Source organism: Microcaecilia unicolor, chromosome 8 (assembly GCF_901765095.1).
Source record: "Microcaecilia unicolor chromosome 8, aMicUni1.1, whole genome shotgun sequence".
In the NCBI taxonomy this organism is placed as follows: Eukaryota; Metazoa; Chordata; class Amphibia; order Gymnophiona; family Siphonopidae; genus Microcaecilia; species Microcaecilia unicolor.
Window position 1 is genome coordinate 117,724,992 of NC_044038.1, and position 19,526 is coordinate 117,744,517.

Genomic DNA, 19,526 nt, shown 5'->3' on the forward strand with positions numbered 1-19,526 from the left:
TTCCTATTGAGTATTGTAGTTCTTTGCTTTGCTTTTTATTTTTGATGTAAACCACTTTGATCTGCATGTCAGCTAAAGCGGTATATCAAGCCATGAAGAAATAAATAAATATTCTATAAAGGAAGGTAGGCGCCTACTTTCCTTTATAGAATAGGCTTTTACCGTATGCCCTGCTAATTCTAGGCACTTTGATTGCCCCCATAGTACCACCCCTTCCACCAATTTGGTCCATTCTATCATTGTAATATAGTTTGTATCCTGGTATCAGTGTCCTAACATCTTACTTCCACTAGGTCCCTAAGATGCCAATGAAATCTACCTCTTCATTCAGTGTGATGCATTCTAACTCTCGTCTTATTTGTATATAGACATTTCAAAGTATGTTTTTTGTTTGTATTAACAACCTGATTAGCAGTTGACAGGCATAATTTGGAATCTTTCAGCCCTCTGCTCTTTACTTAAATAATGAGATGTTTTGTATGCATTTGTATGCTTTGCATCTCATTATTATGCAACCTGCTGCACCTTCAACTAGTGTATGATATGGTAAAAAAAAATTTACGATGATGCTGTTTAACATTCTTTAAGAGGCAATAATTGTGTGTTATTCTCCTAATGCACATTAGTGATTCCCCGAGTTTACATTGGCTAACAGGCTTATTTTCGAAAGACAAGGACGCCCATCTTTCGACACAAATCGGCATAATTGAGAGCTGATTTTGGGCATCCCCAACTGCTTTCTGCCGCGGGGACGACCAAAGTTCCCGGGGGTGTTTCGGAAGCGTAGCGAAGGCAGGTCTTGGGCGTGCATAACACATGGGCATCCTCGACCCATAATGGAAAAAAAAGGGCGTCCCTGATGAGCACTTGGATGACTTTACTTGGTCCTTTTTTTCTTACGACCAAGCCACGAAAAGGTGCCCAAACTGACCAGATGACCACCGGAGGGAATCGGGGATTACCTTCCCTTACTCCCCCAGTGGTCACTAACCCCCTCCCACCCTCAAAAAATGTGTAAAAATATTTTTTTGCCAGCCTCTATGCCAGCCTCAAATATCATACCCAGCTCCATCACAGCAGTATGCAGGTCCCTGGAGCAGTTTTACTGGGTGCAGTGCTCTTCAGGCAGGTGGACCCAGGCCCATCCCCCCCACCTGTTAAACTTGTGGTGGTAAATGTGAGCCCTCCAAAACCTACTGTACCCACATCTAGGTGCCCCCCTTCACCTGTAAGGGCTATGGTAGTGGTGTACAGTGGTGGGTAGTGGGGTTTGGGGGCTCAGCACACAAGGAAAGGAGCAATTTGTGAAGTCCACTGCAGTGCCCCCTAGGGTGCCCGGTTGGTGTCCTAGCATGTGAGGAGGACCAGTGCACTATGAATGCTGGCTCCTCCCACCACCAAACGGCTTGCATTTGGTCATTTCTGAGATGGGCATCCTTAGTTTCCATTATCGCCGAAAATCAGAAATGACCAAGTCTAAGGACAACCATCTCTAGGGACGACCTAAATGTCAAGATTTGGGCATCCCCGACCGTATTATCGAAATGAAAGATGGACGCCCATCTTGTTTCGATAATATGGGTTTCGCCACCCCTTCGCTGGGATGTCCTGCGAGGACATCCTCAGGAAAACTTGGGCACCCCTTTCGATTATGCCCCTCTAAGGGGCTCATTTTCAAAGCACTTAGACTTTCCATAGGTTACTATCAGGCTCATTTTCAAAAGAGAAAAACGTTGAAAAAGTTACATAAGTCTGCATTTGGATGTTTATCTCACAAGGACGTCCAAATCAGTATTTTCAAAACCTATTTTTAGATGTCTTTCTCTGAAGTTTGTCAGAAGGACATCTAAACCTCAAGGGAGCGTGCCAGGGGAGTGTTCAAGGCAGGACTTGGGCATTCTTTAGACGTCTTTCAGCTATAATGGAACAAAACAAAAACGTCCAAGACTAAAACTTAGACTGTTTGAGCTAGACCTGTTTTTATAATGAATAGCTGCAGTGGGAATTGAACCCACTTCCCCAGGATCAAAGTCTGCTGGACTAGCCACTAGGCTACTCCTCTACTTCACATAAGAGGTGCCCCAAATGACCACTGGAGGGAATCGGGGATCACCTTCCCTTACTCCCCCAGTGGTCACTATCCCCCTCCCACCTAAAAAAAAATGTGATTAAAAATATTACTTGCCAGCCTCAGATGTTATACTCAGGCCCATTAGAATAGCACGCAGGTCTCTGGAGTAGTCTAGTAGTGGTGCAGTGCACTGCAGACAGGTGGACACAGGCTTCTACCTCCCCCTACTTGTTACACTTGTGGAGGAAACTGTGAACCCTCCAAAACCCACTGTACCCACATATTTGTGCTCCCTTCACCTGTAAGGGCTATGGTAGTGGTGTACAGTTGGGGTTAGTGGGTTTGGGTGGGTTTTGGGGGGCTCAGCAGACAAGGTAAGGGAGCAATGGTGAGATGTGTACCTGGGAGCATTTTATAAAGTTCACTGCAGTGCCCCCAAGGATGCCCTATTGCTTTTCTGGGATGTCACATTTCCCCTATTCTACCTGATGCCAAGCTTTCTGTGTTTTTTTTAATAACACCTGAGCCTCGTTTCTACTGTTTATCATTAGATTTGGGCTTTGAATTCAGATCTATAGATGAAAAGGAGGTCTCATTACAAATATCTAAATACAAGAGTGCTATTTTTCCATACTTCATATCAAGAGTGTACATTCCCTAATTACCTGTCCCAATACAACTGAAGCTTTTATCTCCTCGGTGCTTGTAAATGGTTTCATCTCCGTGATGCCATGTGAGGCTTTCTTTCCAACCAAAGCGTTTACCACACTCAGGACATGTAAATGGTTTCACTCCAGTGTGTATTCTCTGGTGCATTGTGAGGTTTACCTTCTGACCAAAGCTTTTACCAGACTCTATACATGCAAATGGGTTTCTCTTCCATGTGGACTTTCTGATGCACTTTGAGATTTACATTACAACCAAAGCTTTTACCACACTTAGAACATGTGAATGGTTTCACTTTATTGTGGATTTTCTTGTGTATTTTGTATGTTTTGGACCAAAAAATAAAACATCCAAATCACAACACATTTTTCCAAACAGCATTTTCAAAAGGAAAAGATAGACTTTTTTTTTTTTTTTTTTTTAGAAAATGACCTTTCCTTTTCTGATTTTGGACCTTTTACAAAAAATGACCAAATTCAGACTTAGATGTCATATCCAAAAATGCCCCTTGTGCATTTGACTTGCCCAAAATTACAAGGAGCAGCAGTGGGAATTTAAACCCATGTTGCCAGGACCAAAGCCTGCTGCACTAACCATTAAGCCACTCCTCCTCTGTTTTGGATGTTTTGCATTTGGACTTTGTTTTGTTAAAAAATGGACCAAAAAAAAAAAAGGACGTCAAATCACAAGACGTCCATAGCATTTTCAAACACAAAAGATAGACATCTATCTTTTTCGAAAATGATCTTCTTTCCTGTTCAGAATTTGGACGTTTTTGTAAAATGTCCAAATTCTGATTTAGATGTTCTATTGAAAATGCCCCTCCACGTAACTGTATAAGTCTATGGGCCCTTAGTAAACACGGTCCTAAGTGCTTTGAAAATATGCCTCACGTGTCTGAGATCCAATTGAATACAATTTTTTAAAAATGTTATTATTCAATTTAGCTCACACCTTTTCTTTCAGTAGTAGTTCAAGGTGAGCCGCAGTAGGTTTTTTCCTTTACCTTGTAAGCTTGTATGCTAAGAGGCCCCTTTCTAAACCACGTTAAACGCTAACATGCACAGGTGCCCTTTTACTAAGGCGCACTGAAAAATGACCTGCACTGATGTAGACGCGTGTATTGGATGCACGCAGGTCCATTTTTCAGCATGCCTGCAAAAAGGCTTTTCTTTTTTTTGGCTGAAAATGGACGTGCGGCAAAATAAAAATCAGTGCGCGTCCATTTTGGGCCTGAGACCTTACCACCACCCATTGACTTAGTAGTAAGGTCTCATGTGTAAATGGTTAGTGCCATGCGGTAGAAAATAGAAATTATTTTCTGCCGCACGTTTTGGATGTACATCAAAATTAGAATTACCACCTGGTGTACATGGTAGCCGGGCAGTAGTTCTAATTTGACGTACGTTGTACACACATAGGTGCCTGCGTGCCTCAGTAAAAGGGCCTCTTAATGTGGGAAAAGGTAGTTTGCCTCTTAGCACATGTTATTTTTTAAAAATATTTTTTGGGGAGAGGAGATATGGAATTGTCATGGAATGGGCATGGAAGAGCTAACCAGCTAGTGTGTTCACATTAGTGTGTGCTAACTGGTTAATATAGGAGTTAGGTCCTGATTCTATATATGGTGCCTAAAATTATTGTGTATTCTAAATATCATATGTAAATTTACACTTAAGCGTAGTTCATATGACTGAATCTACTTGTCTTCATTTATGCCAATGAAAAGCTGGTGTAAATCCCTGAACGTAGATTTATGCGCAGTGGCCCATATTTTATAGCAACATGTGTACATTTTGGAACGCCCACAAAATGGCCATTTCCACCCCCTAATCATGCCCCTTTTTGCCTATGCGCATTAGAATTTAGGCGTAGTACATTATAGAATACGCTTAGAAATGTACGTGTGTAAGTTCTAATTTTTGCCAATTAGTTCTCGTTATTGCTTGTTAAACCAATTAATCTACACGTGTAGTTATAAAATTTGCTTAGATTTATGTGCAGAACATGCTATATAGAATCCAGGGGTTAGCACCTCCTAAATAGGAGGCAGTAAGTGCTCCTGCATTAAGTCCCGTGTATTAATGGAAAGATTAGCTTGGGACATGCAAAAAATTTTACAAAGCCCTAAATATGCTGCATAGCACGGGAAAGTCCCTAATACAATATAATACAATATTTATTCTTATGTTCTGCTGAGTACCATAAAGGGATCTAAGCAGATCCCAATAAAGAAGCTATAAAATACACATCTTCTTAAATATTTTAATAATTTCTCTGTAATCTAACATTTAAAGAAAGTGAATTCCACATTGGCACAGCCTACCTCCTATATTTGACACCAGTCATTGCTGGAAAATGCAAGGTCAGCTGACTTGCAGCACATAGCGCCAATCATGATAAGCCAAAAGTACATAACAACTAATGTACCTGGGAGACTGCCCATAAAGAGATCTAAAAACTATAGAACAGACCTTGAAAAAAAAAATGCGAGCCTGCACTGGAAGCCAGTGCAAATTCCGTAACAAAGGCATAGCCCTGTCAAACCTTTTGGCATGACAGATCAATGTAGCTGCATTATTTTACGAAGTATGTAGCTGCCTGGCTACCTTCATGGAGCAGCTGGCAAAAACAAGATTGCAGTAGTCAAAGGCAAAAACAATGCCTGTGTGATCCTAAAATGACCACATAAAAAATTCTAATACTATGGATCCTTCTCAGAACATAAAAAGCTTTCTTAAGCAACAATCAACATAAGTTTCCATAGTAAGGTTTGAGTCTCAAATTACACCTAAAATGAGCAAAGTGATTCAAATTGAAAAACCTTATCCTGAATTGTGAAACTACTGCATTCAGGTTTCAGAGACAGAGGACCTAACCAAAGTTTTTCTTACATTAAATTGAAGGTACCCAATTCTGCACCAAAACAAAATATTGGTGGACAGTATCCAATGCACTGTCCAAAGTAGATGTCACTGGGAGCAAAAGCGTAATGTCATCTACATAAGTGTAAAAATTAACCCCTAAATCTAACAAACCCTGCCCAAATGTACACATCATAAGATTTAAAAAGACAGGAAAAAGTGGGAACCTCTGTGGATTTCCGCATTAGATATTCCAAGGAGCAGAGATCTCATCTATCATCTTAGGTAAAGTAACATAGTAGATGACAGCAGATAGACTTGTATGGTCCATTCAGTCTGCCCAACAAGATAAACTCATTGTATGTGCTATTTTGACCTTGATTTGTCCTTGCCATTTTCAGGGCACGGACCGTAGATGTCTGCCCAGCACTAGCTTTGCTTCCCAATTACCGGTGTTGCCACCCAATCTCCACTAAGCTTCTGTGGATCCATTCCTTCTGAATAGGATTCCTTTATGTTTATCCCACATATTTTTGAATTCCATTACCAAAAACTTGGATGTTGCTTGTTTACCAATTATACCATACTTTCAGTTTGGCAGGGTTGGTCAGAGCAAAATGCACTCCCTGGTAATAAAGAGATGAGCAATTGGGCGCCATTTCTTTCCTTTGAATTACAACCATAACCGAATAGTCATTAAACAAAAGAAGCCTGTGGTTTTTATAATCCAAGCAGTCCACCTTTGGATATGCCCTCACAATTGCCTTATTTTCATATCAATTGAGAAAACTGGCAATAGTTGTGCAAGGCCTTGTGTCTGAAACTCTGTAGGCACCAATCCTATGGACCCTCTCACATTAATAAAATGAAGCTGTACACTCCAGACCCAAATGGACCAGAAGCCAGATAGTGAAAAATGTATACAAGTCAAGATTAGTCACCGACTCCGGCAGACCCACAACTCTTAAATTATTCCTGCACACTCTGTTTTCTTGCTCTTCCAATCTGTCTCCCAACTTTCTGCAAGACCTCTAGCTGGGTAGACATGCGCAGCTCCTTGTCCTCTTGCTCCGATACCCTGCACTCCACTTTCGTGATCTGAGCGGAATGGGAGTCAGATTTTTCATTAGTTTTGTCAGCAGCTGACTATAACTTGTTAAGTCGAACTTTTAGTGCTGCTGTTACTGACCTTGAAATCTCTTGGGCCCATTCTTCCACCGGTGTGTAACCATTGCGGTTTTCTCTGCCATGTTTGATCTGTGTAGCTTCTCTGTTTTCTGGAGGTTTTTGCAGAGTAACTGCTCTGATTGACCACAATTGCCTTCCAGAATCCTTCCGACACCCCACTGAGGGCGGTTTATCAGCAAAAGCCCTGTCCAGCGAATTTATAGAGCAGAATTACAGCTCTGGTACTCCGCTAATTGATGGGAGGCAGGCATCAGGTGACACCCTCCCCCCACCCCCAATGGGCTTCATATCATTTAGCACACGTTAATCATTAGGTGTGCACTAAATCCATTAGCACACCTTAGTAAAAAGACCCCTAAGATTATTGGCCTGCTGGAGAGCTAGAGCATAGACCTGGAATATCTGAAGCAGACCAAGAGGTAAATAAAAGTTTCAAGTGATAGCAGAATGGTCTCGCCTCAACTGAGGCAGCCCATGTGCTGGTATGGAAAAGCAAGGTCAACAGGAAGGAAAACATCAACCTTCAATGGCAGAAAGTGATTTCATATCTGAAGCCTTCCTTTTAGGTGATGCATTAGTCTTTCTCTTTGAGCATGCATCTCTAGAAGTTTGTGTTTTGAAGGGTAGGCATTTAGCTGCTGTTGTTATTAGCAATTTGATTATCAAGAATATAAATATCTGGATAGTTCCATTTCCTCCTTTCCTTTCTCAGTAGCTCAAGGTGAGTTGTATTCAATTCAATACAATTTATTCTTATAGTCTGCAATAACCAGCAAGTTCTATGTGGATTACATATCAATTAACTTAATAAAAATGTCCTAAACTGAAATGTTTAAAAAAAAACCTTTCTAAATATACAATAGCTAGTAATAATTCTTAACTGGACAGGCAAAGAATTCCAGACCCAAGTTGATAAAAATGTGAAAGCAGTAGAGAATACCGATTTTAAGCAGACATGTTTCGGACTTGGATAGTGTAACAATAAAGGCTTTCTGGCTACCCCTAGCCTACTGGAATTGGGAAAACCTATTAATTCCAACATATAAAACGGAGCACTACCATATAAAATGTTAAAAATCATCACACAGTTAAACTCGATTTGGGCCTTGACTGGTAGCCAGTGTAAATTTGTTAATAAAATGGTGGCCCACTCATTAACTTGCTGAAAATATCAGTCTGGCTGCCGTGTTCTGTATTGTCTGCAATTTTCTTAAAGGAAATTTTGGACAACTTAGATAATAGACTAATATTAGACAATCTATACCCACCCTCCCCCTTTTACAAAGCCGGTGCAGTAATGCTGAAGCATCCCATTCTAAGTGAATGGGCTGTGTTTGTTCTGCTTTCCCTCCTGATAGGCTCTCTCTACTCAGATTAGCATGCAGATAACCAGAGTATAGAACAGCACTATGAAGACTCAGAACTTTTGAACTAAAATCTTCTTTAATGCAAATTCAAACAAAAGGAAATAACTTCCAGTTAGTTGTGCTGGACAAGAGTCTCTGTCTTGCAGAGCTGGGAGTCTGTTCTCTACCAGCTCACCAAAGGGAGCTGGAAGAACTCGGCACCAAGCTGAGAGAGTAAATGCAGGTAAAAACAGTACAGGGGCCAAATCTGGCTATGCCAGTGTCTCATATATACATATAAACATCAAACAACCTGCCTCCATGAATTTGGGGGCAGAACAGTGACATTACCGCGCGGCAGCCACTATCTCGGCTTTGTAAAAGGGGGGGGGGGGTGTAAGTTTGTGCCGGAGGCAATGAAGGGTTAAGTGATTTTTTCCAATATGACAATGAGCAGCAGTAGGATTTCAGTTTGGCTTCTATGGCACTCTGTTTGCTGCTCTATCCTTTAGGCTCTTTAGCAGTGTCTTTGTTTGCCTGATGCAAAAGTGGAGTGGAGGGGTGACCTAATTGTTAGTGCAGTGGGTTACAGACATGAGGAGCCAGGTTCAGTTCCCACTGCTACTTAATGGTCTGTGTGACTCTGGGTAAGTCACTTAGCCCTCTGTTGCCCCAGGTAAAATATGTACCACAGAATGTGATCCCATTAGGAACATTACTACTACTACTACTATTTAACATTTCTAAAGCGCTACTAGGGGTACGCAGCGCTGTACAATTTAACATAGAAGGACAGTCCCTGCTCAAAGAGCTTACAATCTAAAGGACAAATGTACAATCAAGTAGGGGTCGTCAAACTGGGGCAGTCTAGATTTCCTGAAAGGTGTAAAGGCTAGGTGCCGAAAGCAACATTGAAGAGGTGGGCTTTGAGTAAGGATTTGAAGATGGGTAGGGAGGGGGCTTGGCGTATGGGCTCAGGGAGTTTATTCCAAGCATAAGGTGAGGCGAGGCAGAATGGGCGGAGCCTGGAATTGGCGGCGGTGGAGAAGGGTACTGAGAGGAGGGATTTGTCCTGTGAGCGGAGGTATCGGGCGGGAACGTAAGGGGAGATGAGGGTAGAGAGGTAATGAGGGGCTGCAGACTGAGTGCATTTGTAGGTAAGAAGGAAAAGCTTGAACTGAATGCGGTATCTGATCGGAAGCCAGTGAAGTGACCTGAGGAGAGGGGTGATATGAGTATATCGGTTCAGGCGGAATATAAGACGTGCAGCAGAGTTCTGAACGGATTGAAGGGGGGGATAGATGGTTAAGTGGGAGGCCAGTGAGGAGTAGGTTGCAGTAGTCAAGGCGAGAGGTAATGAGAGCGTGGATGAGAGTTCAGGTGGTGTGCTCAGAGAGGAAAGGGCGAATTTTGCTGATGTTAAAGAGGAAGAAGCGACAGGTCTTGGCTGTCTGCTGGATATGCGCGGAGAAGGAGAGGGAGGAGTCGAAGATGACTCCGAGGTTGCGGGCTGATGAGACGGGGAGGATGAGGGTGTTATCTACTGAGATGAAGAGCGGAGGAAGAGAAGAAGTGGGTTTTGGTGGAAAGACGAGAAGCTGGGTCTTGGCCATGTTCAGTTTCAGGTGGCGGTTGGACATCCATGCAGCAATGTCGGATAAGCAGGCCAAAACCTTGGCCTGGGTCTCCGCGGTGATGTCTGGTGTGGAAAGATACAGCTGGGTGTCATCAGATTACTACATTACTAGTACCTGTATAGAAAATTGTACTTGTTAACCACAGTATGCCTATGTGAAAGCCACAGTGGTATATCAAATGTGCTAAATAAATAAACTAGCAGATTTCATACATCACTTAGCTAGGATTTTAGAACGTGTTGGGAAGGAGTCAGCTGCCGTGGTACACAAGAAGGAGCAGAACCAATGTTCTGGAAACCAGATTTAAGATTCTAGGAAGGAGATCAAAATCCAGAACTTCCATGATAGCATTCTTAGAAATCATCCCAGTTTAATGAGCAGGATCTAGGAGGCAGGCTGAGTATTGAGGATGAAACGATGGTGCAGAGGAAAGCCTTAGATTTGTTAGTAACTGGGGACTATTTTGGGGAAAGGGAAGCCTATTCTAATAGAATGAGGTCCACCTTAAGTAGAACAGAACCTGACAGATGGCACTAATATGTTCTCTGCTACTGCTTGGCTTTTGACTCTCATTCTCTGTTTGCTATTAACTCATATACACAGGTCTTCTTAAACCTGGATAGTGTTAACAAGGATTGCCCCCTTTGAAGCATATAGCACCTTTCTATTCATGTTCAAAAGCTGCTTTCTCCTGCAGTTGTCTAAGATATTAATTTCTTTAGAAGATGACATTGCTAACAAAGTGCTATATGCCTACTTACCACATACAATACACTTACTGAGAATTTTCAAAGGTATTTACTTTGGTAAATTGGTGTGTCTGAATAATCCTGGGTGCAGCTCCTTTCTTCCTTTCCACACCTCCCCTTATTCCATTTCCTTCTTTCCTTTGTTTATTGAAATGCTCCTATTCTTCTAGAAAAGACACCTCCTTCTTTTTAAAACAAAGGTCCTGTTCATTTGGAAGTTAATCTGTTTGTTGCAAAGGTTGAAAGCTTGTCATTTAATTCCCAGAAAGAAGCATACAACATGAGAAAGCCAGCATTACCAGCTGCGGCAGAACTGCCAGGAAATGACTTGATCTATAAAATAGAAGATGTCCCTCCATGGTATCTTTGCATTCTGCTTGGCTTTCAGGTAAGCACATTGCTGCTTTTAGCTTTCCATGTACCTAGTACATAGAGCAGAATCAACTTTAGCATGTGTAGAGATGCCAAGGGTAGAACTTTTTACCACCACCCCCAAATGAGATTTTCAGATGGTTTGTAAGGGTATAAATCTAGAAAAAGTTTTAAGTGCTGTATTGCTTAGCAAATGAAAAAGGCAGCATAAAATGATGTTCTTTTTTGTGTGTGTCTCTACAATGATAAAGTGGAGGCAAGGAGTGGCCTAGTGGTTAGAGTGGTGGACTTTGGTCCAGGGGAACTGGGTTCAATTCCCACAGCAGGCACAGGCAGTTCCCTGTGACTCTGGGCAAGTCACTTAACTCTCCATTGCCCCAGGTACAAATAAGTACCTAAGCCGCATTGAGCCTACCATGAGTGGGAAAGTGCGGGGTACAAATAAAAAAAAACAACAACAATTTTCAAAGTAATTTACTCAAAACAACTAAGTAGGTACTTAGGTAAATGCATAAAGCTGAAAATTGTTCTCCATGCAGTGGCTAACAGTATGCTTATAGGTTTTACCCAACATGTAGGTTCAGGATAAGGTATGGGAGGTAAAGAATGCATGAGGTTTCTTCCTACTGGTTGGATCACTTTGTTTTTCTTATTTTAATCTTATCTAATCTAACCTGATCTGGACATTTCTATTCCAATTTACCAATTGGCTCAAGGCGGATCACAAATTAAGAGGAAAACAATAGACATACCTCCAGTGGCAGCCCTGCCATTAGGCCAACTGGTATTCTTCGGAGGCAGCATCACTTTCTGTTCCTCCTTCTCCAACCCCCTTCCTTGAACTTACCTTTTCTTTTCTTGTTTTTTAAAAGGCGACAGCAATAGTGGCAGCAACGATTCCCATAGGCTGCCCTGGCACCGGTATCGGCCCCTTCTCTCTACTGCAGCCTGCTTCTCTGATGTAATTTCCTGTTTCCTCAGAGGCATGCCTTAACAGTAGAAAGAAGGGGCCAAGACCGGTAACAGGGCAGTCTATGGGAATTGCTGCTGCTGCTGCTGCCTCTGTCTTTTGAAAAATAAGAAAAGAAAATGTAAATTTGGGGAAGGGGTTTTGGAGAAAAAAGGGGAGGTGTCAGATCATGGCGTAGAGCAGCAGAGGAGGAGCTGGCGGGACAGCTCATTCCTCGCCTTAGGCAGCAGATTGTCTTAGGTCGCCCCTGCTCCAATTAGAATATAATTTCCCAAATCAATTTCTTATTCCTTAAACATATAGATCTAGATGCTTTAAATTTACCAGGCCAGCAATGTAAGTTTCTGACTGATTCAAGCTGGTTTAGTGAGCAGGGAATCCAGCAATAAATGCACAAAAGGGTTCTGCAGACTGTTTTCCGTTCGCGGTAGCAGCCAACGAGAATGGTATGCAAAATGAGTTAAATGAGCTGATTAGCATGTAGATGTACATTCTGACTGATGCACAGCCTTTCCCGAGCAATGCACAGAATACCACCCCAACTTTTTAGGAGTAAATTTTAACGGGAGGTCAGGAGCAGTCGTAGTTGTAGTGCTAGGCTGGTTAAAGAAATAGTCCAATTCTGACATCCATTAAATAAAACCCCAGTTTACAATAAGTAGGTGCTACGGTTCATAGCTGTGTTTTCCTTCCTGTGCGTCCCACAGCTGCAGCGTTCCCTCCTTCTCTAGCTGTTGCCAGCTGTTCAGAAGTACAGTAAGCTAACAGAAGATAGTTGCAAGCAGAAAAATTATTCCTACTGATAACAAGATCTTGGGCAAAAAGATGGAGCAGATCACATGCAGCAATTGCATGGAAAATATGGCATAGGTTTCCTGTCCTGCCAGAAAGGATCGGTGGCCAATGTTAATAGCTCTGAATGACTGATCTCCAGTCCTTGTCCTGCTTTGGGAAGTGAGCTTCCAGACAACAACAGCCGCGCATGAGTGAAACTCCTGTGCAGGCGCATTCAGGGCATGAATCAAAAAACAACAAGGCAGTTGGCCCGCCAAATCTAATATGGAAGATAAAACAATGAGGCAGACCTTGTAAAAAAAACAATGCCTTCATAAGTAGATTAAAAACTCCCAAATATTCGACTTAAAATGCCCGACACAACCATGTTCCACCAGTATAAAAATATAGTGAAAACTATAACCACAACGTTTTTTTTGAGAGACTGTTCCCAGAATATAGCTTTCTTTGTTCTAACAGCCACATCAGCCTGACTTTTTTGAAGTTTTATATGAGCTGGTGACTCAGCCATTTTTATACTGGTGAAACATGGCCATGTTGGGGCATTTTATGTTGAATATCTGGGAGTTTTTAATCTGTTAATAAAGACATTGTGTTTTACAAGGTCTGCCTCATTGTTTTATCTTGCATTCAGGGCATGTGCAGAGCAGCCACACTTAGCGATTGACTGCTCTGCGCATGACCTAGCAGGCATCCCTATCGAACTGCACAGTAAAAGTCTGTTTGGCTTATTTGCATAGGATTTCTTTCGTGAATCACCCACTATTTCCACCTTGGTAATTTTTACCGGGGTGGAAATAGGGGGCAGTTCTTTCCAGGGAAATAAGTGCATCAGCCCCATGGTCTCCATCCTAAGTGCCTGTTGAGCAAAATGATAACATTTAACTACTCTCCTAAAGGTGTGGTAACATGTGATATCTTTGTATATTTCGCAGTAATTTAGGTTTGCCTGTCATGAAAGTAGTGATCAGGATTAATGCGCTGGCACTGTGGCTGTAATGAGTTTGAGAAGGGACTCAGAGAGTGTGTGAGAGAGAGTATTCAAATGAGTATGACACACTCCTAATAAGTGAGACTTGGCATCTCTGTTAATTTCTAGAGGAAAGGCCTGGAACAGAGTTCTGACACTTTTTTGGATTCCTAAAGTCAGGAATCTTGGGATACTGCTAGACTCATCAGTCACGCTGATCCCACAAATTCAATCAATCTTTAAAAATTGTCTCTATCACCTATGGTACCTATTAAATTTTTCTCCATATATTGAAAAGACGAGTCTGACCACAGTGGTCCATGCCATGATAGCATCACGACTAGACTACTGTAATGCCCTGTGCACTGGTCAAACCAAAAAGAGTTTGTATCAGCTCCAACTAATTCCGAATGCTGCACAATGACTGATAGAAGGCTGCAAACAGTGTGACCACATCACACCCTTCCTGTGAAAGTTACACTGGCTACCAGTATCTTACAGGGCTAAATTTAAAACTCTATGTTTGATTTTCAAGGCCCTCAGACAAAATGGGCCAGGGTACTTAAAGAATAAGTTAGGCCTCTACACACTTTTGAGATTTCTAAGATCGTCTCAAGGATCATCACTATCTGTTCCCTTGTCAAAAGAAATTATATGATGTGATACCCGCCAGTGAGCCTTCTCAAGAGTAGCCACCATGCTCTGGAATTTATTCTCAGAGGGACTGCATATAACTCGAGACTACCTCTATTTCAGGAAGCAGGTAAAAGACTGGATCTTCCCCCAAGCCTTTAATACATAGGGTGACTGACTATACACCCATTCTGCATCTGGACTAGCTTGCTACACACTGTAACTTAGACCAGTTCCTTATATCTTGATTAACTGTACAAAGAACTTGTCATTAGTTTAACCATCCATTTATTTATCCCAACTGACTCTGTACCATGCATCTTGTCCCCATCTATATATGGTAAGCAGTATTGTAGAAAAACATTAGTATCATAACAATGATATGTGAATGTTCTAATTGTGTGCTTATTAGATATTCCATCACTATTATGCTTACATCCTATTATGTGTCTGTTATTTGAATTTCAGAGCTGTTAAGTGTGTATATTTTTGATCCAGTTTCATGGTAGTCCTATTATTAGGTTTCAATTTGCTGTTTTCATGTTTTCCTCTTTCATTGGGTGCTTTTCATAAAGGTGGTTAATAAATCCCAATAAATAAATAAATAATAGTCACTTTTATCCTGTTGATACTGCCATTGGTCCAACCGTCTCCACATCACTATTATGCTTACATCGTATTATGTGTCTGTTATTTGAATTTTAGAGCTGTTAAGTGTGTATATTTTTGATCCCGTTTCATGGTAGTCCTATTATTAGGTTTCAATTTGCTGTTTTCATGTTTTCCTCTTTCATTGGGTGCTCTTCATAAAGGTGGTTAATAAATCCCAATAAATAAATAAATAATAGTCACTTTTATCCTGTTGATACTACCATTGGTCCAACCGTCTCCACTTCCTTTTTGTCTACAAATTACTATGGTCGTACATTCATTTGAAACATGGGAAATGCCAACTGACATGATAAGGAAAAACTTGGAATTTTTAAAAAAATATGTCATTAATAGTGCAGACTCTTCCAAAAGAGTGCAGACCCTTTTGAAACATTGCACACTTTTCATTACCTATGTGCACTATTTGCAGAAACAATGTGCTGTCAACTAACATTATGAGCTTTTGTCTCAATTAGAATATAAATCACACTGAACCCTGGGATATTACCGGTATACAAGAATTGATTTGATTTGTTTGTGCTCTCTTTGCGAATAGTGCCCATTCTTCCAAATAGTGTACGCTTTTTGTGAAAAATGTGTATTCTTTTGAAAGAGTGCACACTTAACGATATTGTTCCTGTAACGAAATAAAAATAAAGAAAAAAAAACAAAATGACAATTACATAAACATAAGAGTAGCCGTACTGGGTCAGACCAATGGTCCATCTAGCCCAATGTCATGTCCCCTGACTATTCAGGATATGGGCATCTGAAGCTAGGGCGGCCATCTTGGATGTGGGCATCTCCAGGCTAGGGCAGCCATCTTGGAGCTGGGTGTCTTAGGTTGTGGCAGCCATCTTGGAGTTGGGCAGCTTCAGGCAGGAAGGCCATATTTGGGCGTAGGGCGTCTCCTCTGATGGGGGCAGCCATCTTGTGACAGCTGCACATGCTTGAGCCTAATTCTTGCACTATTTAAAGCCCTGCCACCACTCCTTCTTTGTTTCAGCTCCTATTCGGTTTCCTGAGTAGTGGCAGTGCTTCTGATGTTTCTTCTGATTGCTACCTGGTCCTGACTTCTGCTGGTATCCTGACTACTCTCTGCTCACTGCCTGCCTTGACTTCTGCTGGTATCCTGACTACTCTTCGCCTGCTGCCTGCCTTGACCTCTGCTGGTATCCTAAATACTCTTGCTTGCTGTCTGCCCTGACTTCTGCTGGTATTCCAACTACTCTTGGCTGGGTGTCCACATCAATCTCCACATCCACGCCACGTGCAGTCCGCCAACCCCGTGGTTCCGGAAGTCCTGTTGGCCGCTAGCACCTGGGGGCTCAACTCCTGGGGAACAGCGATCGCCGCAGGTGAAGACTAGGGGTTGTTTGGCTGTCCGCTGGGGGCTGGTGTCTACCTTCACCTCAGCACTCCAGTGGGACCCAAGGGCTCACGAGATTCCAGTACACGACAGTAAGCTGAAGCCATGAGCTCGCCAACGCAGCCCGACATGAGGGACCTGGTGCAAGTTCTTCAGCAGCAACAGGAACAGTTACATAACCTATCTGGGGCGCTCCGAGATTTCTGCTCCCAGCTGGCCACGTTCCAGGCCCAACAATCTTCAGCTCCTGCAGGCCCTAGGCCTGCGGAGGTTTTTTCTGGACCCCGGTTTCCCAAGCCGTCCCGGTTCGATGGTACTCCGGCGAATTGCCGGGGGTTTCTGAACCAATGTATTATGTACTTTGATATGCAGCCCGGGTCCTTCTCCTTGGAGAGGGTGAAGGTTGCCTACATTATTTCCTTACTTACTGGTCCAGCCCTGGCATGGGCGTCCCCTCTCTGTGAGCAACGGGACCCTCTCCTCTCCGATTTGGGAGAATTTCTTCGCCAGTTTCGTCTGGTATTTGATGTTCCTGGGAGGCCATCTTCGGCCGCAGCCGAACTGCTGCGGATTCAGCAGGGAGATGGATCTGTAAGAACATATGCTGTCCGGTTTCGAACTCTAGCCACTGAGGTCTGCTGGGACCAGGAGGCCCTCTCTGCCATTTTTTGGCAGGGCCTACAGGGGCGGATTAAAGATGAACTGGCAGGGCAGGAGCTTCCTGCCTCACTGGTCGCCTTGATCGCCCTGTGCCTTCGGGTGGATACTCGCCTTCAGGAGAGGGCATGGGAGTGGGCCACGCAGCAGACGCCTCCGAGGTCTGCCTTGTGTGCCAGACAAATTCCATCACCTAAGGCTGCAACTGGTACTCAGGCAGGGTCCTCCGAAGAACCCATGATGATCGGACGGCAACGCCTTACTGAGGCGGAGAGAGCCCACTGGCGACGCAATAAGCTATGCCTGTATTGCGGCGAGGCCGGACACTTTATTCAAGCCTGCTCCACTCGGCCGGGAAACGCCGGCCCCAAGACCCTGGGAAGGAGATGGTCTTGGGTCACTCCTCGCCCCTCCCCGATAATTTGATCACCGTTCCAGTCATCCTGCGGTGGCAGGAGTTTGTTGTGCACACCAGGGCCCTGCTGGACTCAGGAGCAGGGGAAACCTTTATTAGTGCAGAACTCCTAGAACAATTGGGACAAACCATGGGCCCGTGTCGACCTGCTCTACAGGTAACATCCATCCAAGGGACAATCCTACCACAGCCCATTACTCAGATCACCCCACCAGTAGTAATGCAGGTGGGAGACTGCCACCAGGAGGAGATTCAGCTTCTGATTCTACCCAGATCCATTCATCCACTTGTCCTAGGGCTTCCTTGGCTACGCCGTCACTCCCCCAGCATCGACTGGGTTCACGGGAAGATCAGTAGCTGGGGTAGTCACTGTGCTAATACCTGTCTGAGGGATGCGGAACCTCGCCGTCCAGTCTTTACGACCCTGCCAGGGGTTCTGCATCCACGTAAGGCCTCGTTACCCAAAGAATACCAGGACTTCACCGATGTGTTCAACCCGGTGGAGGCAGACACTTTACCTCCTCACCGGCCATTTGATTGTGCCATCAACTTGCTTCCCGACAAGATGCCTCCCAGGGGCAGACTGTACACACTCTCCCGGGAGGATTCCAAGACCATGGGAGCCTACATCCAGGAAAACCTACAGAAAGGGTTTTTCCGACCGTCCTCGTCCCCTGCAGGGGCAGGGTTCTTTTACGTGGGCAAGAAGGACGGATCCCTTAGGCCGTGTATTGACTACCGAGGCCTGAATGCTATTAGTCAAGAATCGGTATCCCTTGCCACTGATTCCTGAACTCTTTGACAGACTCCAGGGAGCCAAGATCTTCACTAAGTTGGACCTGCGGGGAGCCTACAATTTGATCTGCATTCACCATGGGGACGAGTGGAAGACCGCATTCAATACCCATGAGGGGCACTTTGAGTATCTTGTAATGCCTTTCGGACTGTGTAATGCCCCTGCGGTCTTCCAGGACTTCATCAACTTCGTGCTGCAGGATCTGTTATACTCTTCTGTGATAGTCTATTTAGACGACATCCTGATCTTCTCTACCTTACCCCAAGAGCACATGTCCCATGTCCGCACGGTGCTCCAACGTTTAAGGCAACACCGGCTGTTTGCTAAATTGAGCAAATGCGCCTTCCATCAGCAGGTGACTCCCTTCCTCGGGCATATTATTTCTCCGGAGGGACTCCAGATGGACCCCGACAAGTTGCAGGCTATTTGGGACTGGCCCGCACCCCAGGGGCTCAAGGTGCTGCAGTGGTTCCTGGGGTTTGCAAACTATTATTGGCAGTTTATTCTGCACTACTCCCAGATCACTGCTCCCTTGACCGCTCTCACCAGGAAAGGCGCCGATGTCCGAAATTGGTCACCAGAAGCTCATGAGGCCTTCTCCACCTTGAAGAGAGAGAGTTTGTCTCTGCTCCTATTCTCCACAGTCCCGACCCCAGTAAACCATTCTTCGTGGAAGTGGATGTGTCCTCACTGGGGGCCGGTGCTGTCTTATCTCAAGTCTCCCCCACCGGTAAATGACTCCCTTGCTTCTTCTTCTCCAAGAAGTTCACTCCCGCGGAGCGGAACTACACGGTGGGGGACAGAGAACTCCTGGCCTTAAAACTCGCCCTCCAGGAATGGAGGTACTTGCTGGAGGGCGTGGAACACATGTTTACCGTAATCACCGATCACAAGAACTTGCTCTATTTGCAAGATGCCAAGAGGCTGAATCCTCACCAGACACTCTGGTCACTGTTCTTTGCTCGGTTCCACTTTCGTTTGGTGTTCCGGCCCGTGGAAAAGAATACGCAGGCCGATGCTCTCTCACGGGCTTTTGAAACACCGGAGGACCCTGAGGAAACTCATCCAATGTTGGATCCAGCCTGCGTGCCTACTATGCTTGCTGCAGCCTCTACCATGAAGACGTTGGTGCCTCTTCGGCACCGGAGAAGAGTGATGCACTGGGCCCATTCCTCAGCTTTTGCAGGACACTTTGGCTTCCATAAAACCCTGCATCTGATTTCCCGTCAGTATCAATGGCCTCGGATGGCTCAGGATGTGCTACACTATGTCTCGTCTTGTCACACCTGTGCCCGGGTTAAATCTGTGGTAGGAAGACTGGGGGGGGGGGGGGCGGGGGGGAGCTACAGCCACTGCTGGTGCCCGGGCAACCATGGG

General features: G+C 44.1%; 1 protein-coding gene across 3 annotated transcripts in view; it reads left to right on the top strand.

Annotated features, from left to right (window-relative positions):
• The window catches only part of SLC23A1 (solute carrier family 23 member 1), a 329,954-nt gene that overhangs the window by 13,364 nt on the left and 297,064 nt on the right, over positions 1–19,526 (top strand). For all 3 annotated transcript variants that reach the window (XM_030212485.1, XM_030212487.1, XM_030212486.1), the window contains exon 2: positions 10,787–10,909. In XM_030212485.1, the coding sequence (XP_030068345.1) occupies positions 10,802–10,909 (108 nt within the window). In that variant the 5' untranslated portion in view covers positions 10,787–10,801. The remainder of the gene's footprint in view (positions 1–10,786; positions 10,910–19,526) is intronic.